The sequence below is a fragment of the Drosophila mojavensis genome, unplaced genomic scaffold, assembly GCF_018153725.1.
Source record: "Drosophila mojavensis isolate 15081-1352.22 unplaced genomic scaffold, ASM1815372v1 contig_36, whole genome shotgun sequence".
Lineage (NCBI taxonomy): Eukaryota > Metazoa > Arthropoda > Insecta > Diptera > Drosophilidae > Drosophila > Drosophila mojavensis.
Genome location: NW_025318858.1, coordinates 13,567,404 through 13,595,277, shown reverse-complemented (window position 1 = coordinate 13,595,277; position 27,874 = coordinate 13,567,404). Strand labels below are relative to the sequence as shown.

The 27,874-nt window shown below is 36.8% G+C and overlaps 1 protein-coding gene and 1 long non-coding RNA gene across 2 annotated transcripts; one reads left to right on the top strand and one right to left on the bottom strand.

Annotated features, from left to right (window-relative positions):
* Positions 1 to 1,445: 1,445 nt before the first annotated feature.
* LOC6576714 (protein dissatisfaction) lies at positions 1,446 to 22,483 on the bottom strand. The gene is made up of 5 exons (XM_032729033.2): positions 21,757 to 22,483; positions 18,560 to 18,643; positions 18,335 to 18,496; positions 3,358 to 4,829; positions 1,446 to 2,705 (listed from the first exon to the last, which is right to left on the bottom strand). Exons 1-5 carry the CDS (start codon positions 21,764 to 21,766, stop codon positions 2,223 to 2,225), a joined length of 2,211 nt encoding a protein of 736 aa, XP_032584924.2. The 5' UTR covers positions 21,767 to 22,483; the 3' UTR covers positions 1,446 to 2,222.
* Positions 22,484 to 24,865: 2,382 nt separating this feature from the next.
* LOC26528555 lies at positions 24,866 to 25,619 on the top strand. Its single transcript, XR_001449427.3, has 2 exons — positions 24,866 to 25,082; positions 25,160 to 25,619. It is a non-coding gene; the product is annotated as an uncharacterized LOC26528555 (long non-coding RNA).
* Positions 25,620 to 27,874: the final 2,255 nt, after the last annotated feature.

Genomic DNA, 27,874 nt, shown 5'->3' with positions numbered 1-27,874 from the left:
TTTTTTTCAGTTTTATTTTATATTTTTTGGCAACACTTTTGATGCATTTTACAAAGTTCGCTTTGGCAAAATCAATTATAAAGCATTTGGGCATTTGACATAACTGATGAACAAAGCTGGGCACCAATCTATATCAATGTATATATATATATATATATATATATATATATATATTATACATATATCTACATGCTATATGTGTTACACGCACTCTCATAAATTGCTATATGTATATATGTGTGTGTGGGGGGTGTGCGTGTATAACTAACTGAAACATTAAACCAACAAATGTGCAAAAGGTAACAAAGACAAAACATGCAGCATACATTTGGGCGCTTGACCTGCGGCAAAGTTATTTTTTCATTTTCCACGATTTCTAAACACAGCGTAAAAAAGAAGCAGAAGACGAACAAGACCAAATGAAAATTGCCATAAAAGAGCAGCAGAAAAGTTATGAAATTGGAAATTGTATACACAGAGTACAGTCAAATTGAATGGCGTAAAGCAAGCGGGACAAAGCGAAGATGTCGATACTATGGAAGGGTATATAGATGCTTGAGTTTGTCGGGACACAATTGTGTTATAGAGAAGCTAGGCTTTATGCTAAAATCTGGTTTCTGCAGAGTGTTAGGAAGCTGTAACATAAATTCTGTTCTACAGATAGTTACTGTTGTCAGGCATATGGAAAAAGAACCCAACTTGAAAAGTTAATATAAAAAAAATTATTGAATTTATTTAGAACTGATATGTATATGAATATCTGCTAGGACCAAACTATTTTGTTTTTCAATAAATGTGTGTAAACAACATGATTGAACTGTCAGAAAAGACGAAACTTATAGTAGCTCTCTTCCAGTAACTCCTCTGCTATAATTAAGAGATTGTGATAGAGCGGTAAGCATATAAGAAAAGCATAATATAAAGCTTAGATAGTTAATTTATTGATTCTCAGACTTTCAGAATATTTAAGAGGTGATGTCAAAAGTCTTATTAAACAAATAAGACCTTCTTTTATGTGCCATACAATATGTGAATAAAGAAAATGAAAATAAGTCCATTGTTTCGCAGACGATGCCAATATCCGTTTAACTTTACACGAAGCGATTCTCTTTTCTTCTAAGACTGTTAGCAAACTCTTTACATTCTGAAAACACTCTTATAAATAAAATAACAAGCGCTTTTACGAATAGAGAAAAACATAAATGCTAAATTAACATAAATGTTAAATATTTATATAAGACTTTTTAAAAGCGCTTCAAGATAGAGAAATACAAATATGTTAAAATAACAGTTGAGAAATCTGTTAAATATTCGTATAGGACTTCTCTTCAAAGGTTTAGCTTGGGCTGTCACAGCAGCTGCTTCGATACTGTAAATACTGTTATGAGCATTCACAGAAGCTCTGCAAAAAGTAAGATGTTAACATAAAGCCAAGCTTATTATTAACAGCTGTGTCGCAGGCTCTGCTAAATGCCTAAGAATCTCTGCATAGTGAAAAGACTCTCTGTTAAAAAAGCCAATGTGTAAAAAGGGTAAATGGGGAACGGGGAAAATCAAAAGTGGGAGTTGGGTGGCAATTGACTGCTGCAGCAGGTCAAGGGTGCTCTGGGAGTGGGGCGGGGAGGAGTGGAGTTTGTGTAGGTGCCTGGCTTGCAGGTGGGTTTTGCTTGCCAGCCAACTGAAATAACATGAGCAATTTTTAGAAAAGCGACGACAAAACGTCGAATGAAAGATAAATAAAGTGCAGAGTGGAAAAAAAAAAATAAAACGTTAGAAAGTAGCGCGAAAGAGAGAACGAGAGAGATAGAGAGGGCAAAAAATGAAAATAAACGAAAAGTAGCGAATAACTCGCGAACAGAGCTATAAATCAACGTGAAAGCAGCCAGAGGCGGCCGGAGGGGCGTGGCAATGTATCTATTACACGAGCGCTGTACGCGCTGTGAACTGTCGCAGCTGCAGTCGCAATTTTTTTACTTTTCTTTTTTATCAACGTTTCGTTTCCATTTTTCCATTCTTTTTATAAATATATTCTTCTTTTTTTTTTTTTTTTATAATTTTTCTTTCTAGTTTAGTTGGAGCAAAAATATTTTTGCAAGTGCAAAAATTGTTGCCGCATCGATTTTGATTACATTTGGAAGCACGCCACGCCCAATTCACAACAAATGGCCGGCCAGCCAGACAGACAGTCAGCCAGCTAGGCAGCCAGCCTAGCGAGTCATCATCTACTTGTCCACCTGTGCCGGCTCCATGGTGTACATATCGCGCAGAAGTCGTGCTATCGGCACGTTGCCGATAGTCTCCTTGAAGAAGAGCGCCTCAATGGTCGCCGCTCGTATCGTACGCAGCGAGGGCAGCAGCAACAGCAGCCGACCGAAGCGTGTGGCCTGACGCGGATAACGCAGCCGCACATGGTCGGAGAGTATGCACTGCGCCTGATCCTGCAGCATCTCCACCGGCTGCACATCGCACAGGCCGGCGGTCTCGGGGGCGAACAGTGCAATGGCCTTCATGCAGCCCACTTCGCTGCCATCGGGCGTTATCTGACGGAAGCGACAGAGGATCTCCTGTATGGTCTTCATTTCCATTTGGGTCGCCTCATCCTGCAGCACGCGCTCCTTGATGAGCGGCGATTCCAGTATGGGCGTCAAGTCCAAGGGAATGGTCCATTGAGCGAGATTGAGCAGGAAAAGCTCCTTCCAGGATTCCTAATTGGGAGAGTTGTGAAAGATTGAGATGGCGGTAAGTCAATTTTTCACAGTAGTAGTTATAGATGGATAGTACTATAGTAATATTATCCAATTGTAAGAGCTATGTTTAGCTATATAATACATATATTGCATCTTGTCGTTCATACGGACAGACGGACATGGCTAGATCAACTCAGCTTCTCATTCTGATCAGGAATATATACATATAGTTTATAGGTTCGGCTTGGTTTTAGATAACTAATATAGCCAGATTTCCCATTTTTAAAGGGGAAAGAACCAAATCGTCCATTCATGTTAAACACATTTCCTACTCACAAACCCCCCTCACTACGCCACTGCTTTTACTTCCTCATCTAAAATTCTTCTCAGAGTTTGCCTGCTAGCTAAGTTATTATTTATTTTATTATTCCATCGCCTGTTTTTAATGGAATTCAGCAATTGCCATACATTTTCTCGGAGCTGTGAAAATGGAATATCAAATAAAACTAAAATTCACCTCGTCAGGTGGAAATGAAAGTTTCAGCGCAAGTGAATTTGATTTCACTAAATGAAAATTTGAGAATGAAGTTAATGTCCAATCTCAGTTAAAAGACCAAAATCTCTTCAGAAATTTCTCTACAACTGAACTCTAGTTAGTTATCTAGCTCACCTGCAGCAGCAAATGCTGATCGTTCTTGGACAATGTCTGGAAGGGCATCAGACACTTGACCCAGCGCACGGCCATGAAGAGCAGACGAGCCGTCGTCTCCTGCAGCATCTCCCAGGAGAGCAGGCGCGAGTCGAGCAGCTGCTGGGGCAGCGGCGGCGGAAAGAGCAGCGCATTGTGCTGCACCTGATACTGGATGAGCTCCTGGCACTTGTCCGGACTGAGCAGCAGTTCCAGGAAACCGTTTGAGCCGTGGCAGGCGCTGCTGGAGCGCGCTGTTGCCAGCGCCGCGGGCGGAGGTGTGGGCGTTGTGGGCGTGGGAGAGCCAGAAGTGTAGCTAAGCTGTTTATTGTTGCTCAGATTGTTGTTGTTGTTGTTATTGTTATTGTTGCTATTGTTGTTGTTATTGTTGTTGTTGACATGAATGCTGTGCATGAGCAGCGCAGCATTTGTGGGCGGCGTTGCCGGATTGTTCGTCTGATGCGAGTTGTCGCTGAGGCAGTGCGTCGAGCTCTGTGCCGGATGCGGCGATGCGCTGGATGCGGCCAAGCTCTGCGAATCGGTCAGCGTGGGAGCTGGCGAAACGCTGCCAGCGCTCAGCGGTGGCGATGCCGACGGCGACGGCGTCTCCGTTTCCACATTGACGCGCGGGCTCTCGCTGCCCAGGCTCAGGCTGCCAGCGCCGTCAGCGCCGCCGGCGCCGCTGCGCGAGCCAATGCTCGAGATGGACTGTATGGAGTTGCTGGGCGAGGGCGACGAGTAGTTCTTGTTGTTGTTGTTGCTGCAGTTGTTGTTGCTGCTGTGATTCCCTGCGATGGCTGACGAGGTGGCCGGGTGGTGGCCATACGGCGTGGTGGAGACAACAGCAGCCACAGCCGTTGCCGTTGCCGCCGTGATGCCGGGCAACTTGCTGGCCGCCTCGGCGATCAGATTGTGATGCAGCAAGTGGGGTGGGAAGGTCATGGCGACGCTTGACGCACCGCCAGCTGCACCACCGAGTGCACCGCTGCCACCACCGCCATTCTGCAGAGCGGCATGCGGAGCCAGCGCATGTCCATGGGTCGGATGATGAAAGGCCGTAGCATGTGATCCGGCCGACTGGGCGCCATGGCTCGGCTGCCCCTGGTGTGGCAGGGCCGGAGCACCGCCCTGGCTCGCACCTGTGGGCAAATGGAAGCCGCCCGGCGGTGCATGGGTCGAGATGTGCTGCGTATAGTTGAACGATGCGGAGACATTGGTCACCAGCGACACGGGCAAATGGCTGCCGTGGTGATGATGCAGTCCGGCAGCGGCGGCTGCAGCGGCCGCCGCATGATGAGCCGCCGCCGCATGGGCGTGATGGTGATGATGGTGGTGGTGGTGGGCGTGGGCGGCGGCCGCATGGTGAGCAGCCGCTGCAGCTGCCGCGTGATGATGATGGTGATGTAGCTGCGGATGTAGCTTCGGCTTGCGGGGACCGCGCTCATGTTGAACCGCTGCAAAATGTGAACGGAAAATTTGGAGTGAGATTGGGAATACTGATACTGAAGTGATTATATGATATGAGATAATCTAATCCGTTATGAGTTGAATCGGTTGCGGATTAACATAATTAACATTGAAATATAATTATTCTCTAAGTCTAAACTCAAGATTATATTGGTGTACACCAAATTCCATTGCGAATTATCTAAGGACATATTTAAGCTGGAAAAACGCAAATGTGGCTGAATTGATAAGATTTGATTACACGCATTTCTCTTGTATTTGAATGTATCTCAACTGTCTCAGTTTTCAATGGATTTTTCCGCTGATTTTGCTTTTTATTTTGTATTTTTTTGCGGCATTTACATTTATCCTGGATCTGACTACGCTTTTGTTTGTTCCGTTTCCGTTTCCGTTTTACGTTTCCGTTTGCTCAACTGTTTTGCATAAAATCAGTTCAAGTGTGTAATTGCGTTAATCTGCTTTTAAGTAGTTAAATAAATAAAGTTAATTTCAAAGATACTTTGAGTGGCTTTCTTCTGTTACTTTTCCCTTTGTTGCCCGGCAGAAAACTTTGCCAGCGCTTTGAAGTGTGGGCGGGGCGGGCTTGGCTCCGCATAGGCAAATAGCAAACAACACTTGGCTCTGTATAAGCAGCTAAGCACATACACACAGGCATAATAAACCGATTATTAAAATGCGAATCAGAGAGAACGGGAGAAAGTGAAGGAGAGGCAGAGGCAGAGGCAGAGACAGAGAGATACCCGATGTTAGTCCTTTAGTAGTGGCAGCCAGGTCGTGTGAACTGTTGCATATGCCCCAAGCCTGGACGTGGATCAACACACACACACACATGATTCTCTCCCTCTCTATCCCTGCCTCCCTCCCCCTCTCTTTCTCTTTCTCTTTCTGTCTGTGTGGGTTGCTGTCATGACTTTTATTTGTTTGTAATTAAATGTATCTATAGCGTGCGCGTTTGTATCTTGTATCTTGTGCGTGACGCAGCGCAAAAGGGGTGACATTTTAATCCGCAGCTAATCGCATGTGTGAGCGACTCTCTCTCTCTCTCTCTCTCTCTCTCTCTCTGTATGTGTGTATGCGCTGAAGTGACTGCAGCCAGTTGACGGCCCCTGTGGCACTTGAAAACTACTAGCTACAGCTACCGCGCTCCGGCTTTCAGGTCGCGGCAAAGCTTTCAAAAGATCACAAATTTCAATTAAAGAAAATGCCAAACTCATCAAATTTTTACGCTGCGGGTTAAGCGGCATCTGGCGAAACTTGCGACAACGCTTTTTATTTTATTCTCAGCGCCCCGGCAGACTCTTAAAAACTGCGGTCTGCATCAAAAATAAAAAGTTCCCCTTTCGACTTGGGCAAGTGAGCCTCTCGTCTCCCGTCTCCCGCCTCCAGCCCCCTGAGACCGGAAAACTCTTGGCCAAATTGTTAACCCTTTGGCACGCGACGCCTTCGTGCTGGCTCCGAAGTTTGCTGCTGCTCAAACAAAGAAACGTGTGAAAAAGGCAAAAAATTAAGGGCATAAGCAGAAATTAAAATTGCGTTTTTTTGTGATTTTGCTTTTGCTGCGCTTTTTATGACGCCCCCCTCAATCGGGCTCAGTCCCCACAGCACTTTTCCAGCTTTTTCTAACTTGAAGCGACGCCATTTTGTTTCAGCGCCGTTAAAGTTGGTACAAAAAATGAACCAAGAAAAAGAAGAAGAAGTGGAAGTGGAAGAAGAAGCTAGCTGATTTGATTGCTGGCAAAGTTATGGATGCAAAATGCAAAAGTCGTGTTCAGCCGCCTGCCTCGGCACAGCGGCAAATCACTGGAGGCGATTTTCCTACTTTGCTTGCAGCAATGCGGGCTGATGTCAAAGATGTCAAAGATGCCGCCGCAAAGGTCATTGGCTGAATATTAAATGAAGTGTGAGAGAGCCGGAGGTGTATTGGAATAGGAGGCGGAGCATGATTAATTATATTTTAAGCTATACATAAAAATATATTCTTTATGTAAAGAGCATGTTTGAAATGGTGCATTAATTAATCATTTAAAAAAATATTATTAAAATAATATAACATGCGCGAAATAAACTAATGGGAGATTTCGTAGAGTACTACAAAAAAAGAAGTGATATTAAATAAAAAAAAATTTGTTTTTGCTGCTTAAACTCAATCAAATTATCAATATACTTTCTAGCATATAAAATTTAAAAAATAAATGAAATATGTATACTAAATTATATACAGTTTTTTATTTTATTTTTTTAATTTTATATGCTGAAAAGTATATTGATAATTTGATTGAGTTTAAGCAGCAATAATTTTTAAATATATATTTATATGTGTCTTTTTCCCATAAATATCCATAATTTAATTTTATAAATATATATTTACTATATAAAACTACACATCATACATACATATAAACATTAATACATATGTGTATACTTTTAATTTTATATTTTATAAAATATAAAAAAATTGTACGGTATGTTTGGCAGTAGAGAAATGGATATCCCGCCTATACCTTCTCTAGAGTCGATATAGCTCATTCGAAAGTGAATTTTTTAATCGTCTGTCATATCGTCGACATTTCATGCACTCAGCGTAAGTTCTTTAAATTCTTCTTCTCATTACATTTGAAAAGAATTGAAGAGACTTGTCCATTAGAGAGAGAGATTTATTATACCCTGAACCCATTTTCAATGGGAAATCAGGGTATAATGGTTTTGTTGAAATGTATGTAACAGGGAGAAGGAGGCGTGGCAGACCCCACAAAGTATATATATTCTTGATCAGGGTGACGAGCTGAGTTGATTTGGCCCTGTCCGTCTGTCTGTCCGTCTGTCCGTCTGTCCGTCTGTCCGTATGTATGAACGCGTCGATTTCAGAAGATATAAGAGCTAGAGACTTCAAATTTTTTTTAAAATGTCCGTAATTACAGCGCGCATATCAAGTTTATCATTAAAAATCGATAACTCATCTCGATCTTTTTTTATCGATAAAAAACCTTATCGAAACCCAGTTATAAAATTATATCTTCTACACCTTTATTGCTAGAGTCTCCAAATTTTTAATGTATGCTTATATGCAATTTATACAATTTCGGTTTTTGTTAAAATTTACCCCCCACCTCTAAATTCACCCCCTCACCCTCACTTTTGTAAAAAGCGTATTTCAAATACTAGAGACTTGTGCTTTGGAAATTACATGCATATTCATGTTATAATCATAATCTAAAAGTTTCATGAAGATCGTACGTCCATAAAAAAAAGTTATTAAACAATTAAGTTCTCATAGTAAGCGCACACTGCAGCCCATGCGTGTTTATGCGTGGTTGCTTGTATGTGTATGTGTGTGTGTGTATGCATTTGTGTCTGTATGCGTGTGTGTGAGTATGTGTGTCTGTATGCGTGTGTGTGTATGTATACCTGTGTGTGCGTACGTGCGTGTGTGTGTGTGTGTTTGCGTGTTTCTTGTGTAAGCTGAAAGTCGCGAAATAGTATTGAAATATCTATTGCTCCAAGGGTTCAGGGGATCTCGTAGTCGAGCAGTCTCGACTAGAGCTTTCTTACTTGTTATTAATAAGAGATTTGGCTCATTCGTTGTTTTCCTTGCTATTTGCTCGATAATCGACTAAATCGACGATCGCAGTGCGTGAGCAGCTACAATAGTTCGATAAACGTGCGACGACATCTAAATTGACTATATTGCATGACTGTGGTGGACAGCACGACTGCCAAAGCCATGTTTATAACAAATTGAGGAAACTGAATACGTGCAATAAACTGAATATCCATGTCCAAAATTTCTTTGAATTAATTTAAGGGCCAAGACACGTCTCAGCAGCTTAACAATGCTTGTTGTTTATTTTCTTCATATTTAAAAATATTTTTATAGTTTAAAAATTTTACTTTTAATGTTTTTTAAGATTCCCTGAGATTGTGCATTAAAAAATGAAATATTCATTAATAATTATAATAATCGATATAGTTAATAGAAAATCATACTGGAAATTAAGCACTGACTGCTGGGGCCTGCGGCTAGAATATTTATATTTTATATTATATATAACAATAATATCCCAATAGGATTCCCTGTACGTGACTAAAAGTTACCCTATATTCAACAAGTTTATCTTTCAGTTAGTCAGACAGCGCACTATATTTTTATATATATATATATATTTTAATATTTATTATTCGTTTTTTGTTATACAAAATAATTGAACAGTTGCTAAGAATCACAGAACTAATTTAAATGTAATATTACATAGAAACTCTCAGAGCTTTAGGTAAACCTAGAAACTGCTAAAATTCTTTAAATTCGCTATTAATTTGTTGATTTAAAATTAAAAAAAATTTTTTTAATATTATAGTGTAGATGTAAATAAATATGTTTTAATATGTAATTTGCGGTAGATTAAAAAAGAAAAAACTTTAATAAAACTTATTTCAAGAGATTATTTTGTATTCAAATGCATATTTTTATTTGTTTATAAAAATTGCCACTAAAACTGTTGCAATCAATGTGTGGTTACGTTTGACTTAACATTTTTGCCCGCTCGGCCAACACCTGCCCAAACTCTCAGGGCAACCTGAAGAGAAATAGAAAGAAAAAAAGGAAATGTTATCTACAAATCTAATTAGCAACTCATTACGCATCCTCGAAGCGTAGAGCAATAAAAACGGCGTGTAAAAGAAACGGCGAGAACATATTGACCGATTTGCTGAAGCTAATCAATTAATTAGGGCAGCGCACGGGCGGAGATGCGGAGGGGCGGTCAGGCGAGGGAGTTACGGAAGTGGAAAAGCATTCAAGCAAAAACAATTATGTCAAAACAGGGACGAGGCCAGAGCGCCAGAGCTCTGGGTGAAGGCAAAAATGTCAGAATGCCAGACAGAGAAATGCGGTAGAAAAATTAATGATAAGTGGCACAGAAAGGGACAGACACAGAGTGAGAGAGAGTGAGTGAGAGAGATGGGCAGATGAAGAGAGAGTGAGTGAGGTGAAGTGTAGCAGCTGCTAAATTCTCAGAGTCGAGCGCTTGCCGACTTCACGACCGAGACACGCAAAAATCCCAATGAATGATCATCAACTGGCAGCCCACAATGATGAGGGGGCAGGGGGAGGGGGTGGTTCAAGAGCCTGGACTGCGGCTGCTGCTGTTGGTAAGCTGAAAAGCGCAAAGCCTCGTAATGAGTGTGTTCTCGATATATGTATGTATATACCTATATATACACATATATACATATATAGCATCGAGTATTTGCTATCTTATAACTCTGCAGATAATAAAAATAAAAATACGATTGTTTGGCAGGCAAATGAAAAGTAAATAAGGCAACATGGCTAAACGTAGCATTAAAATGAAATACAAAAAAAAAAAAAAAAAAAGAAACCGTGAAATTAGAAAAAAAAACACACTTGAACTGATTCGATGCGGTTGGCAATGGCATGAGACGGGGTGTGTGTGTGTGTGTGTGTGTGTGTGTCGACACACCCCCTCGTTCAGCCAGGGGCTGGACTGCACAGATGAGCATCGCCTTTGGCTTAGCAACTGTAAAGTGCATAATAGTCCATAATGCCCATTGTTTATGTCAGCTCAAGCAGTCCTCGACTCGGGGGGTGGCGCCTCGCCCAGTCGAGTGACAAATTACGTGGGCCACGTACGGTTACAGTTGCGATTCCAATTGCTTTCCACTTGCGATAAATGATAAGAACTTGCCCTATATTTGAATGGGCATAGTATTAGTTTTATCTGGCAAGTGAAACAGCTGTCAAATTTCACGGATTGAATGAAATCTACTTAAGATTTGATATGGTCTACACAGGTGGAAGATTGCTTTGCTTTGAATATTGACAAAGACTAGAAAGCGTTATTCTCTATTGATCAAAAGTAAGAACTGTGATGATTCTGCCTCTGCTTCTTTTTTTTTCAACTATCTAGCCTTCCGTTCGTTTATACATATATCTCCCCATCTACATGATCTCAGAATACTCAAGATGTTGCATTAGTAAAAATTTCTGTTTTATTAAAAGTCAAATCCCGTTTGCTTTCATACAGTCCGTAATATAGACTCCGTATACGAGAACATATGTAGACAATTAAATTTCTGGAACACGGTGCTCTTATGCTACGCCGTTCTCTTCCACAGAAATGAAATAGTTACGGTTAGGTAAGAGCAGCAAGACAAAGACGTATTAGTAGTTGAGAGAATCGAATTGGAATTCTCTGGAAATTCCTCTACAAAGAAATGACTTGTTAATAATCGTATAATAATACTTAATTAGTATAACTTGATATATATGTATGTATAATTAATACAACATTACTTATATACATTAAAACTCAGTTATACAAAATTATTAAAATCAATAAAATCAATAATAGTTATCATCAATTATCTCACTTCTAACTAAGAAATAAGTTTGCAATTTAAATTATACTAGAATCCAATTATAAGTATCACCTATTATCATGATCTATTAGCATCAGACCTTACAACTAAGGAAATTAGTTTCTAAAATTACCAGCTAGGCAATTCATCCTGCTTGACTGTTGATATTATCAAAAGTTTCATTTTTATAGGAGACCAATATTATTTTATATATTTTTTATGTATTATGAAAATTATTATTTATTTATTTAATATTTGATATGCATTATTTTTTATATTACATATTTCTATATAGTTGCATATTTCTATATAAGATTTTCGATAAATATGTACATGAAATTTGATTTAATAATTTTCGGCTTTATTTTCGTACAGTGAAATGCATATAAAGTTTTTCGGCTTATGATTTACTTATTTGTTTATGCATAACCTTTAACTTTAGCCCATTTTGAATATTTAACAACAAGTTTTGCTGCCGTTTGTCGTTTGCCATTGCCTCGCTCCATTTTTACAATGCGTCAGCTGCATGGTTGAGCTCACATCCAGCGGGGAGGAGGAGGAGGCGAAAGGCTTTTATGCTCTGACTCTGTCGTCAGGGCCTAGTGAGTGAGTGATTTTAAATCCGCTTTTAATGTTGACACTGACACTTTTGTCATTCACAGACACAGGCACAGACACGCCAAAACACACACATGCACACTCCTGTTTGGTGTGAGTGTGTGACACATGCAAGCCAGGCGCATTTACATGTCGCACACTGCCTATCAAAAGTGTATGCACATAAAGTAGTAGGCTATAATGTCAATTAAGAGCAGCACTGCAGTTCGCATGTAAACAGACGAATGGCCGAGTGTGTGAGTGTGTGTGTGTGTGTGTGTCTGAGGGGTTGCTTTGTGTATGGCATGGCCTGCAGTCATGTGTAAATGCAGTGCGTATACGTAATATGGCGGACGCAATGCGTGCGAAGCGGGCAGCTACAAGCTACAAGCATGTAATATGTATATATATTTATATATATGTATATATACACATATATATAACATATACATCAACACAAAATCAATACGTATAAATGTGGTCATGAAATTAGTCGCCAAAAAGTCGACTATATATATATATATACGTATATGTATATGCACATACCTACATCCATTTATATAGATATAGACATAAACAAGCGCAACTTCATTTGCAATAACCGCAAACGCAGACGATTGACAATACGGCGTTTCGGTTACAGTGTTTCAGACTGTTGACAAAAGGGCTTAACTGCCCCGAGAAGTATGCTGCAACATGTATACTCTATAGGCAGAAGAAGAAGAAAAAGAAGGTGGAAGCAGATGAAGCAAACGTAGAAGATGGAGCCGAAGAACTATAAAGTGTGAGCATTTTCCATTTACAGTTCCCTTTTTCATTAAATTTGCACTTGACTGAACTTGTAGCAGGCTTTTGTGTCTATTTGTTGTTGTTGTTGCTGTTGCTGTTGCTGTTGTTGTTGTTGCTGTTGCTGTTGCTGTTGCTGTTCCTGCTGCGGCTGCTGTTGCTTATCTTGTGTATTCTGCATCTGCTGCTTGGCCAGAGTTGTAAGGCATTTGCGTTAAGCATTCTGTTTGCCATTGGCTTTGTGAACTTTTCAATTTGCGGAAAGTGCTAAAGTTACAATTCAATTGCCTAGATAAACTCAAAGTAAATTTTAACGATCACGGATTTGGCATAGAGCAACGACTTTTAAGGCAGCAAAGCAAGAACAGGACAAGCGCTTGTGCGGTTCTCGCAAGGATTCAAAATTGTTATTGAAATTTTCGCATGTTTCAAAATATTTAATTGAATGCTTATAAATGTATCAATAACAAATATTATATATTATATATTTTGAAATTTTTGTTTATGGAACTTTATAAGCTAGAGCCAGACTATACTTACATATGAGAGAATTTTACGTGATGAGAATGGATTGCAAATCTTTTCCTGTTAACACGCTTTAAAAGTCTCTCTCACAAAATAACAAAAAAATATCTTGCTAAAATCAATAAGGTTTTTTTTTTTTTTTCATTATATTTTTTATATTTAATTTTTTTTTTAATTAAAAAAAAATATATTTAAAGAAGGAAAAAGGAAAAAGGAACTTGTCTTTATATTTTCAACTTTATTTATTTTATTAATTAGCTTTTATATACTTATTTGTGTGTAAAAGAGGAATTCTAACGAATTCTTATGACTATTTCAAGTTACAGACTCAGTTTCTAAAAAACCTTAGCTAATATTAACCAATATCTGTTTCCAAAATCTAGATTCTAATTGGCCAGCGCTTCATATCTATAACGGTATATTTAACGTTTATGTTTGCAATAGATTGAGTAAATAAAATTGTTATAATTTGAATATTATATAATATATATATACACTGGCTTATATCGTATATATTATACTTCCCACATTTCTCAAATGCCAGAGCCATTAGAGCTCACTTTTCGGCTCATCACGCAGCCGGCAAATATGAAGACTTAAATATGCACACGCACACGCCCCCACACGCCCGCCCCACTCCCACACAATAAAGTGGACGACCCGCAAAAGGACATTTTATTGCTAGCGCTTCCCCCCCATGATGCGGATGGGATTTGGAAAAGCGACACAAATCACTCAAAATGAAAAATCCGCTTAAAATGCCGCGTAAATATTTGTAAAGAAATAGGAATCTAAGGCAGAGAGGGGGAGTGAGACAGAGAGAGAGAGAGAGCGAGAAAGAGAAAGAGAGATAGAAGAGAGCATCATCACTATGCGTGATGATGATGCCTGACACCCATTTGTTGGTATACAAATGCAAATACCATTAAATGTGACAAGTGGCAACATAATTTGTTAAGGGAAGCTCTCGCCGTGTCGCCTTTTTTTTTCAAATATTAGCATACAAAGCGGCCAACATTTATAAGACAGGCAGCGAAAAGGAGAGGGGAGGGAGAGAGATGGAGATAGAGAGTAAGATAAAGTAAAAGTAAAATGAAAATGTGCGCTGTTTGTCATATTTTCCCATCATAACTTATCTCTGTGAGAGAGTGAGCAAAAGAGACGGAAAGAGAGAGAGAGAGAGAGAGAGAGAGAGAGAGAGAGAGAGAGAGAGAGAGAGAGAGAGAGAGAGAGAGAGAGAGAGAGAGAGAAAGAGCGAGACAGCCAGAGATATACAAGTGTTATTAAAGAATTTCTTGATCTACTGCTATGCAACACTATTTCACAGCACTGACAGCTTTTCTAATTAACTTTATGGACAACATCGAGAAATCAGACTAAAATAACATCGCCCCGGAACACAAACAAAATGGAAACCAACTAAAAATGGCTAACCACATAGCCAGCACCAGAAATGCCATAGAAGAGGCAGCAGCACAAGCAGCAGAGCAGGAGGCGTGGCTTATACTATAGCTCTGTGGAGGAGCAACTACTCTTATGTTGGGTCGAAAAATATAACACAAACGTGCCTTGAACGATTTTTGTGGCTTTTTTGCTTTTTGCTCTAAACAACAAAAGCACTTTGTCTGTGCGAAGGGCTGCGCTGTTACAGTCAGCTTATGTCTGTGTGTTAGCGTGTGTGTGTGTGTGGGTGTGTGTTTATTGTTTATGTACGGCAACCAGCCAAGAAAAACCCCAAAAAGGCAGCTAACATGAGGCTTTCCAGCGGCAAACTAAGAAAATGCACAAGGAAAAAGTAGAAACACATGTTCGGGTCCGGGAACACAGCATTCAGATGCTCTACCAGAAATGGAGTTCAATAGACTTGGCCAGACAGCATGTGGCAAGACAGTGGGAGATGATGAGCATGTCATTTCTATTGTTTGTATTAATTTATTTCTTGTAGGTTACTAATATATTATGTTTTTAATATAAAGATTAAAGTTATTTTTAACGGATTTGCTTATAGACTATCGTTCGACTAAATAGTTTTGATATTATTAAATATACATATAGCTCTTGAGCAAAAAACTCGACTTGACTGAACAAAATCTTGATATAGAAAGAAATTGATCAGGTAGGGGAATGAAATTGTTATCGGTTTGTATACTTTCATTTAATGTGATTAATATATATTTTCTCAGGAACAATAAAAAACCCTGTAATTTTTTTTGGCTACTAAAACTAAATAATAAAATTAAATAATAATAAATCTATATAATAATTATAAAAACAAAAATAAAACCCAAAATTTAAGGCCTCTATATACAATTCAAGCAATTCCGTCTGGAACAACAGTCAGTCAGACAGACGGGCAGAGGCTAAATTTACTTCAAGGTGTCTGCCACACCTCCTTCTAGTTATTGCAGACAAAGTCATCATTTCAAAGTCCTGATTTCCTATAATATGTATATAAATCAATAAATATTAAATACGAAAAATTAATTATTAATATATAAATTAAATTAAGATTTATAAGCTTGTTTAATAAGAAACAAAATATATATCTCTAATATTAATATAAAAAATATTCAGAATTATACAATTATACAATAATTATTATAAATTATATATATAGTTAAAAAAAAAAAAAAAAAAACAAACTTGTGATGAATATTATGTATTAATTTAAATATTAATAGTTCTTATATATTTTTATAGTCATTAAACACTAATATTACTTAATATATATTACAAAATAAAAGTCCTAATATATAATAATAGCAATTCGCAATTCAAGGTTTTTTTTTCATCCATTTTCCCTTACCATCTAAATATATCAAACAATGTTCAAATTAAATTCTATGTAAATATGATATTTCAGCTGCATAGACATAAAAGTCTAAACTCTGTACAAAAAAAAAAAAAAAAAAAAGCCAGCATCAAGCAAATTTTGCTTTGTATCCCTAGACATATTTACCCTTCATAAAATTTCAAACGTAAGTGTATCTAATCTTTGGCTTTTCGAACTGCTTGTCTATTTTTGCTTCCACTTTTTTCGATTTTTTTTTTTTTTTTTTGTTTGTTGTGCTTTTGCCCGTTGTGCTATTGTTGTCACCTAGCCAGCCTTCTTTTGGCCGGGCAAAATGAACGGGCGTAAGCCGTAAGGCGTGTCTTAACCACTACCCTACTCGATTCAATAGGAAAAACAATCTTCTGGGCATGTGACTCGAAATAGAGCCAGATATTTCGCATTTGACGTCTAAGGTCCTAAGGTCTGGGTGCCTGATGTCCGACCTCTGGCGTCTGACGTCTGAGTTTGGTATCATCATTTGATTGTCAATACATTTTAGTCGCATTTTCAGCGTTGGGATAATGCATGTAATCCGCTATTAAGTGCACATTGTCAATCGACACTCCCACCCAAAGGCGAATTGCGTGTGAGAAAATCTGCAACAATTCTCACGCTGTTCGTCCCCCTCGGCTGCTGCTGCTACTGCTGCTGCTGCTATTGTTGTTGTTGTACTGTGCAGTGAACCCATCAATGATTGTTGCTAAATGGTAAATTGTAGCCATAGAGCTGTTGCCATATAGCCATAGAGCCATAGATATAGCCATAGATGTTTGTGAATTGCTTTCATTGCCGACGTTGTCATGTGTTTTTATGCTACATTTAATGTTGGCTTAAGAGCTTTAAAGCTAGCATTGTTGCATTGAGTTGTTGTTCGTTTCTCGCTTCAGTTTGGGTTCTATTCAATTTGCGTTCGGTATTTGATAAATGGGCGGAAGCGGTCTGTAAGGCTTGGTCAATCGCAAATGGCCAAAATAAAGTTGAGCATGTTCGTAATATGCAAATCATTTAGTGACTCAAGTGAGACTCATTTACACGTATTCATTGTCGGACAATAATAGCGTATGAAGTGGAGAAAGGTAGAGAGATTTTTAGAGAATTGTGTAGAGAAGGATTAGTGGCAGGCAAAAAGAGCTGAAAGATTTGTTTGCGCATGGATAGGTAAGTGCTCTGGCTTAGTCTGTCTTAAAGAATTCTAACTTTTTTAATTTATAATAGAGATCCAAATAAATTAAGTCTACTAACTACATACTATATTGTATTTTTAGTTCACTTTCAATTGTTTAAATCTCAAAAATTTGCTGCTTAATTAAATTACGCCATATTCATTTTGTGAAAAGCCTTGGTCTATGTGAGAAAACAATAAAATAACAATAGAACTAAACCAATACAGTAAACTAATAAATTATATGTATTTCCATTGCATAATCTTTATATTGAAGAAAACTCTTTAAGATTTAAGATCTTGCAGTGTGTTGAGATGTGAAAAACAGCATGTGGATATATTATCACGAAAGCGTGAATTAAGATTTAGTTGTCGAAACTTCATGCATAATTTTCATGCTAAAATTTAATTAAATAATTTAGTTCTGGTATATTTTAACAATTCATTTCAAATATTTAGCAGGCTATGCCAATTTATATTATTATTATTATTATTTTGTTTAAATTCCTATTATATAAATGTATATCTTTTCTATAAATATAATAAAAATAAATAATAAAAAAAAAAAAAAAAAAAAAAATCAAATTTAAATTTGGAATTTTGGCTAGCTTGTTGAAAGCTAAACAGATTTAAAGAAAATATATGTTTAGCTTTCAACAAGTAATTTTTGATCACATATTCAGTCTGCCATATATTGTGATTAGAATCAAATTCAGTGTCGCCTTCCCATATACGTTTCATGTTACTGCCTAATTGAAATCACCTTTACTCACAACCAAACCCCACAATGCTCTTGACTCGCTGGCAAATGAAAGTCACGCTTCCATAATTTATGCACTACACACAAAAAACGTTGTTCAAAAATCAAGTGCCGTCATTTGAATTCTCTGCCTTCTGCTTGATGGAGAAAGTGAGAGAGATAGACAGATGGAGAAGGGTAGAGCGTGTGAGAGAGAGCTCCGTATAATTTATAATCGGCTTAATGACAACTACAACAAAAGGAGCAAAGGCACTTGGAGCATTCCCATGTCAATCTGTGAGCTGTGCAGACTTTAGCTAGAGCAAGGCGAAAGGCCTTGCGGCATTTTTGGTTTTTGAGTTTAATGTAATTTATGCCCGGGTAGGAAGCCCGGCTAATTTGTTGCATAATTAAATGAATTTGGCTAGCAAAACAAAGACTTGCGGCTAGCCCCCAAAGCCCCTTTTGCACTTACCGTCTTTATTCATGGCCGATTGAAAGCACTTGGCTAGGCGGCAGGCGCGGCACTGATTCCGATGTGTTTTGTCCACTGGACAGCGACCCTTGAGATCACCTGTTGCCTTGCAGGTGTAAATCCGATTGCGATGAATGCTGCGCTTGAAGAAGCCCGAACAGCCTGTGAAGCGGACAATCAACCATAGAGCGATTGGCTAAGTGGGATACTAGTGCTCAGACTTACCATCGCAACTGTAGATGCCATAATGTTTGCCCGAGCTGCGATCGCCGCACACCTTGCAAGGTATGTCCAGCAGGCGATCGCCAGCTGTGAATAGATATGAATTGTAATAATGCGATTTATATATATAAATGTGATATTGATTCAATATATACATATAAAGATGTTTTTAAATTTTATATTTTTTATATTTAATATTTTATCTTTTACAGTTTACATGCTATATTTTATATTTATATTTTATATTTATATTTTATATTTTATATTTTATATTTTATATTTTATATTTTATATTTTATATTTTATATTTTTATATTTTATATTTTATATTTTATATTTTATATTTTATATTTTATATTTTATATTTTATATTTTATATTTTATTTTTATATTTTATATTTTATATTTTATATTTTATATTTTATATTTTATATTTTATATTTTTATATTTTATATTTCATATTTTATATTTTATATTTTATATTTTATATTTTATATTTTATCTTTTATATTTTATATTATATATTTTACATTTTATATTTTATAATTTAATTAAAATACGATAAGATCTAATAAAATATATGAAATATAAATAAAAAAATATTAATCTAATACTAATGGGTATTATATCCAGTTAAATATAATATAAACAATATATTTCCTTCAATCAGCATCAAGTCTCAACTATTTTCTGTTCTTGTGAAACATCCGAAATGAATTTCGCCATGCCAAAAACTGTGTCGGCAAACTGAGCCGTGTATTTAAGTGCTCGTGTCGCAATATATCCGCATATTTAACTTATATTTAGGAGCTAAGCCCGGCGTCAAAGCCTACGTTAGGTAAACACGCAGTGGCACGCACAAAAGTTGTTGCATACTTTGCGGCACTTCTGCCCTTTATTTGCCTGCCACATGAGTATGGCTGTGTGTTAGTCTGTGTGTGGGTGTGTGCGTGTGTGTCGCGGATTAGCAAGTGAAAATTGCACAAAGCTAGCACATAATGCAAGCTATATGATGTTAGCCCTTTTGCGAGCGGCACACACGCTTCACAAATTAAGTTGAACACTCGGACACTTGTCAAAATAAAACGCGGCCGTTTGCGTTTGTTGTTGTCCTGCTCTGTGTTTTTTTTCCCGGCGGGGTCCTTTGTCCTTTGTGACATTTGACATATTGTCAACTGTCGGTGGGTTTCCGGCTGCGGCTGGGTTGCCTGTGGTCTCTGGTTGCGACGCGTGTTGCCAATTTTCACACCCTGCGCATCGCCAATTGTCCGCTGCGTGTTAACACCTCTCGAGTGGCTGTGCGTGCCCAGTCTCGAATCCTTCACCCCTGACCCTGACCCCTTGGGGTGGCACACTCTGCAGTCTATATAGTTGTTGCCTTTCGCTTTTTTGTTTTCTTTTTAAAAAATTTTTTATTGTTGATTTTAAATATTTTTGTTTATTTATGCCTTGGCATTGGTATCTCTATTTATTTCCTCTCCTCCTCTCTCAGTCGCACTCGCGTTATTGTTAGTTTAGCAAGTTGCGTCAACTCTCGCATTATGCATGCGAGCGGGTTATATCTAAGTTTGCACTGGTCTACAATATGCTTTTTGACTGGTATGGAAATCTCTGCATTGTTTTCATAGGCTAAAAAGGTTGCCCCACTCAGTTCAGTGGGTGTGGGCGAACGTGGGATTTGTTCAGCTCGGGCGTGGGAATAGCGAATTAGGCAAATCAAAATGGAAGTAACTGAACTGAAGTAACTTCAGTATCGATTTGGTTGGATCTGAATGAAATGTACAGATTTTTTATAATTAAAATAACTGTTAAAGCTATTTCTGTCCTCAAGTATATATTGTAAAATACAGATTTTATTATTATTTAAATTTTAATTATTAAAATGAATTAAAAGCTATTTTTCAAATAAATATTGAAAAATATAAGTGGATTATTAATACCAAGGATGCTATAATCAAAGACCATTTTAGGCTGTGAAATAGGTAATGAAGCTGAAAAATTAGAAAAATAGAATGAATTAAAATTAAATGAATTAAAAAAAATATATATATATATATAAATGTCAAATAAGATGGATGATACATAAAAAATAGCAAAAATATTTACAAAAAGTAAGTAAGTAATATTATTACTGATCATAATAAAAATTATTATTATTGATATATTATTTATAATAATAAAGATTATATAGAACTAAAACTGCAATACTAATAATGACAGCTACAATGGAAATATATATTTTTATATTAATACTCAGATCAACAATAATAATAAAATATATAATATAAAAAACACAAGTATTATTATATTACTATTATTATTATATTAAATTTTTGTAATTTATTTATTACAATATTATTTATGAATTTTCCTTATTAACTATTTTTTAAACTATACTTATTTTAATAAATCAAACAACAATAATGTGTTGTATATTTGTAATATATTTTTAAAATTATATGAATTAAGGTACAATGATTGTTTTTTTTTTAAACAATATTATTTTAGTATATCAAAAGCAGTTTTGATTTTAATTAAGATTTGTAAATATCCTTTAAAAATACTTTCCAATTAATACATTTCAAGTTTAATTTTTTATTTAAATAAACAGTAAATATGTAATTGATAATTTTTTATGTTGCCTCAAGTAATCTTAAAAATCAGCAATGAACATTATAAATTCCAGCTCAACAATATAAATTCCTTTGAATAATTATTTAAATAAATTTCTTTTTTTTTTTTTAACTTTAGATTAACACGAATTTAGTAACACATAGAGGTTCAAACAGTAAATAAGTGAGCTTTAATAATTTTAAATAAGAGCCCCAAATAGAAAGAATATTAGACACGTTCATAAAATAAATACAAATATTATTTATATTTGTAAAATTATTTTTTATATTAATTAGTAGCTAATTCAAATTTTTTTTTTTCATTTGTAATTTGTATTGTACACATAATTATACTTATTTTAATTGTTTATTGTATTCAAATGCATATTTTTGTGTCATATGAAGTTTTATTCATTTATTATTTATAATAAATATATTTATTTATTCATATATATGTTTCAGTTGAATAGTTTTTATATTTTTTATTTTGTCGTGTAATTAACGGTTTACTATTGCTTTGAAATAGCGACGGCTTGCTGAATCACAGAAAATTCCGTCGGTGTTACGGCTGACTCTTCAATGTTTACCTGTGCCCATTTTCCGTTGGTGGAAATATTTAAACCCTAAAGTATCCAGCGTGGTTAAGTTTATGTTGACAGCGCTAATCACACGATATATTTAACTGGGATTTGGTGAATTTTTAGTTCGAGCACAATTAGCACTGGGAGATCACAAATCACAAATCAAAATTTGACTAACGCACGCGAAAAATTGTTGATTACGTTTGCCGACGCAAAGGACGACGACGCAAAGGACGACGACAACGACGGCGACGACGACGCAGCTGCTGCGGAGCGGATGCGGATCGTTTTGGCTGACGGACCAACTGTGAATGGCGCAGCCAGCAGTGGCTGAAGCTGAACCGGTGCCGCAGCCGGAGCCGGAGCCAAAAGCAGAGCAGAGCAGAGCAGAACAGAGCAGAGCAGACCGCCAATTACGAAAGTGAAGCTGCCAAAGGAGAGGTCCTTTTTTGCAGTCAATTTGACAGGATGCAGCGCAAAGCCAAAGGCAGCCAACAAAAAAAAAAAAAAAAAAAGAAAAAGAAAGAAAACCCACCCCAGCCACCCACCCTCGGCGCGATGCTACAGCAGAGCCACAGCACAGGACAGGACAGGACAGAGCACAGCACGGAAAAGCCCGAAACCGAATGAGGAAAAGGCAAAATGAAAATGAAAATGTGGAAAGCGCAGCGCGTTGCGAAAAACCAAAACGTCGACGAAAAAGTCGAAAATTTACGAAAAGCTACCAAATGTTACATTTCATCCCCTGCGAGAGTGGGCGCCACAAAGGGTATGCAACGGCAAAGGACATGGCTCGGGCAGAGGCGGGCAGCCAACCGGAAAACGCCCTTTTTTCTGCGCCTGCCGCCTGATGCGATTACAGCAAATGAGGAGACTTCCTGCCGTCCACCATTTTCTAACTTTTTTTTTTCTTTGCACACACACAAACACCCACATAGAGACTCACACGCACATGCACACGCACACGCACACAGCGACATATCCTGTGGCTTTCGACAATTCACCACAAAATGTCAAGAATGATGAAAAGCTAGCGACGGAACGAGGCGACATCGTCGTCGTCGTAGCTGGAGTCGCTGACGTTGACGTCGCTCTGTCTGTGTATTGGTAATGGCATCTGTTGTCTTGCTCTCTCTCTCTCTCTCTGTCCCTGGCTCTTTGTATATATGTGTCCTGCTTGCGCCTGGCCTCTTCCACTGTGTACCTCTGTATTTGTGCCACAGCAAATATCTTTGCCGGCAGAGGTCGCTGTCGTGACTGCTGCTGCTGGTCTTCGGGCTGATGCCTCGCTGGCTTCTCTTCTGCTCCTGCTACTTTTTTCCCTTCATTCTTTTTGTCTTATTTTTGGTTCGTCCTGCGCTTGTAGGCTGTCGGATTATTAGTTCTAAAGTCAGGATCTCAGCTGTGAGTGGCGCTACAATTTTGGGGCATTTGGGGCAATGTGAAGTGAATTGAAGAATGGAATAAAGTTGGGGAAAATATGATATACAGCTTGGATGGACAAGTTTACTGTATTTCATATATTTCTATTATATATTATTATTCCAAATAAATATTTATACAAATACTTAAATTATTATTATATCATATGTGTTATATATTTATATCATTTATTTAAAATACATAAATTTTTAGTACATTATTAGTTGTATAAAACTGAATGGCATTAAGTCGATTGTTGAATAGTATGTATTTTTTTATTGGAAATAATAAACATTACAGTGAAATTTTATTAATATTAATAATTTAAAATTATCGATAATATCTTGAGTTGGATTTTAGGACAATGCTTTATTGCATTGTATTCAACACAAAAATGGTAATCACAGCTCAGAAATCTGTTTTTAAGAACTTTCCAATGCTATAATCAACAGATTTTCCTTTCAACAACTGCTTTGATTTAGTCAATTTTAATATTCTGACTATAAACTCCTATTAGCAATAACTTTATTTATTTTTAAATATTGTTTTATAAAATGATTAATTATTCTGCTTGCACTTTTGCATCCCACTGTATGTACCAAATTTTATTTATTAATATTTTATTATGTATCATATTATCTTCTAGCAAACTTAAATATGAAATATATTGTAGTTCCTTCAATTATTCTGTGTAGCGTATTCAGTTGGGGATAGCCAAAAATATGTCGTATGTATGATATACGTAAGTATGCATTCACCTATGTATATATATGTGCGTGTGTAAGCTGCTGTGCCCATGTGTGCGTGTAAGATTTTCATGTATGTGTGTGTATGTGTGACGCTGCGAGAAATTCGCAATGGCGTTTTCTGGGCTGGCACTGGCTGGTTGTTGTTGGTATGTTGATAGGGGTTGATTTACTGACTCGCATCTAAATTGAAATGACTTTTGTGACATTGTGTATTGGTTGCACACACACATACACATCTACCTTTATATGTACATGTATATGTATATATTCTTATATAGTGAATAATTTTGCGTAGGCCGGAGTCGGCTTAGCGGACAACGTCTTATATATCTGTATATATGTATACAAGAATGTATGTATGTATATATGCATGTATGTTTGCCATTTTGTGGGTGGAGTCTTGTAAATCGGTATTTTGGTATTTTGGCTATAACGAGCGGAAAGGAGCGCGGCAGCTATTACACAGCCCATTTGGTAGCCGCCGGTTATATAGTCGCATATACTGTAATACACTAATCCAACCATTCCACACACTTACACACACAAACTCACATACACATAGGCACGTTGAGTGCAGCCCGTCGCTTTGATACAATCCTGCGGTTATATTAGCCAGTCAGAATGCAAAGTCATTTGACGCAACGCCAGCGTTAACTCATACTCCACACCCGCTGCTCGGCATCTCCTCCCATCAAATACACACACACATACACACACATACGTACACATATACACATATATGCACACTCACATGCCAAATTTGTGGCATCAAGAAGTCGCATTTTTTCTATGCCCCAAAAACTCTCCGACCTCTCTTCGCTCACCGACCCACCACAATTATCATTGTGTGAGTGCGTGGCATTTAGCCACGCCTCTTAGTGCAGAAAACTCACCACTTTGTCAGTTGCAGCGCCTGCGCTCTGCTCTCAGTTCGAATTGTCGTCGATTCGAATGAAGTTCGAAACGTAGCAGGCGAACGAATTGCTGTCAGCGCTGCTCGGCTTAACCCCTGAGCGCTGTGTAGTCGAATAGCTCATTCTTTTCATATACCTCAAACAAATCAGAAGTGTTTCAGCACTTCAAAAGTTTTTTCTTTTTGTTATTTTTTCTTTTTGAAAAATAACGCACCGATTTGCCAGCTGTGAAACGGAATTCTAGCCGGTAAATTGAAATCAAATAATGAAAAAAAAAAAAAAAAAAAATAAACTAAATAAATAAAATTAAAATTTTATTTTCAGCTCAAAGCAACAAATCACCATGGACGGATACTCTCAATATAACAATTCCCAGTTCGGCTCCAGGCAATGCTTTAATTGTCCGAACGGCAATTGTTCCCGCATGGGTGGATCACCGCCATCGGGTTGCCCCGGTGGCAATTGCTGTCCTGGTGGCTTTTGTATGCGCGACAGACCCATTGCACAGCCATCGTGGCATACGAACCATGGACGTCAGCAATAAGGAGCTGGACGCATCCATTTCTGGCAAATCGGCGCGTGATTTCAACTAAATAGAATCGCACATTCTGAATCAGACACATCTCTCATCACTGGATGGCAACTTTGTTTAGTCAATAAGATACACTTTTTTTAATGGACCAAAAACGTTAACAACACAACGACACAGAGCACACAACACATACACATTATTACATATGTATGTGGATCTCATGGGAGAAAAGAATAAAAACTATGGAATTTATTTCTTTGTTAACCGGGAGAGGGGGCACTGGTGTTTAGACGATATCCTCTGGTTGCTCTTATGGCAGCTCTCTCATTGGATCGCGTTGTCTCTTTGAGTTAACGAAATAAAGCTTTAAAGCAGCATTGGAAGCAAGCAGTTTAGCATATAATGCGGTTGTATTCGTATTGGAAGTAGGCAGCCAGTATAGTGTTATACTCTAGTCTACTCGTGTCCGTTGCGTTAGCGGCTGCGTCGATTGTTAAATATTAATATACATAATTTCTATTCTTTTTGGTTTTAAATTAACACATGTTATTTCAAAAGCAACGTTTTTTAAATACACATTCAATTCACTTAATTTAAGAGTTTCATTTTAGTATTGGTGAGCTCCTCAGTGTTCGAAGTTGTGCTTTTAATCCCGTTACTTAAGTTGACTATTCCTGCGTGAGTGTGAGTGGAAAGAGCAGCTGTGGACTCTATGCTATTTAAGTTATTCGACTTAGCGTAGGCGCGAGCAGATTTAGTCGAGCGTGCGCGTATAATTGTGCTTAAATAAATTGTAATTAGGAAACTATATTGTTTTTGTTCTATTCAAGACGAGTTTTCATATTTTCTTCGAGAATTAAGGTATGTATAAATAATTTATTGAGCTTTTTGTCAGTTTTTGAGTTAATTTTAATAGAGAGAAATGGATTTGAGTAGATATGTTGTGCTTTTGATCTCGTCTTTATTGTATGCTTGTATGTGAGTGAGAGAGTATAGATGCATATTAAATGATGCGAGAGGAAGAACCGTTGTGATTTTGTTTTTGCATTAATGATTTCGGCTATTGATGCCGGCTGATGACCCACTGTTAATGCCTGTCTGTTCTCTTAAGAGTTGTGAGCTATAAAAGAGAGATAAAGTATAGTATAAGAGTATATTAAACAGAATAAATAAAATTTGTACTAACAAAAAAAATTAAACATAAATCATTAAATATTTTTGTATTTTTCATTTTTGTGTCTCCCCAATTGAAATGCAGTTTTTAACATTATTCATTTTATTCAATTGTTGTTTTGCTTTTTCGCATATATTCTTATGACACGAACTAACAAGTAATATATATATTTATATATATATATATATATATATGTATATATATATTTTTTTTTTCATATAATATATAATAGTTATTTGGGTTCGTTTTTAGTTGTGTTGGATTTTTCTGTGGTGTTCTCTTGTATTGGACTTAATTGGCTAAGGTTCCTTCATCGTATAATTAGGTTCTTTTATTTTGAAATGTAAGAATTTCTGGCTTAGTCTTTGGATAGTTCTTGAAATGTGTTTTTTGTTTTGTTTTTCTTTTTTCTTTAGTTATAGAATGTGTTTATTTTGCCTTGTTTTCGTAAGTCTTCTTGAAAATGTACTTAATTGTTGTTGCCTCAGGCTCGAGAGCCTTAACAAATCTGTTTATGGGAGTTTTTGCCTTGTTTAAATTGAAATATGTTATTTATGTGTTGTTAGAACAACAATAATTTTTGTATATAGCCGTCACATGTATATAATATTTGTAAATTATTATCAATGCAACATGTAGATGCTCTACAAAATACCGAATATATTTTAATAATTTTTGTTTAGTTTAATTACCACTACGACATTTTTTTAACTAAATATTATTATTATTTGTTCTAAATCTCATTTATTGTTTGCTTCGTTATTTGTCTTTTATATATACAAAGTTTTTTTTAGGTTTAGAGAGCCAAAGTAAGAGGCTGTAGAAAATGAAAATTAATATGAAAATGAATAAATATTTAATCAAAAATATATATTATAGTTACAGAATGGAAAAAGTTGAAATTAGAAAAGACTCTCTGACTGCACACATTAAAAATGTGCTTAACTTCCTGTTTAACTTTAGCTTTTATATATTTCGCTTTTTACTTGTTTAGTTATCTCTCAGTTTAATTAATAAGCAATTTAAATTATTGCTTTTATATTTACGGACTCAATTAATACATTTACAATTTAATCCATTGCTTTTTAATCAAATTATTCTTGTTCATTTGGAAGTTAAATGTATTTTTATTATTTTTTTTTAATACTCGGCTTAAGTAGTTTCTCTTCACTTTTCTGTTGCTGTTGTATATGTGTATAAATCTTTAGTGTGAGGTTTGTGTGTTGTGTGTGCTAATTAGGTGTTTTCTTCCCTTTTCTGTGTGCTCCATAAAAATCTGTCTCCAAATGTGGTTTGATTACAATATTTACTAGAAAATTCATTGAAGTTCAGT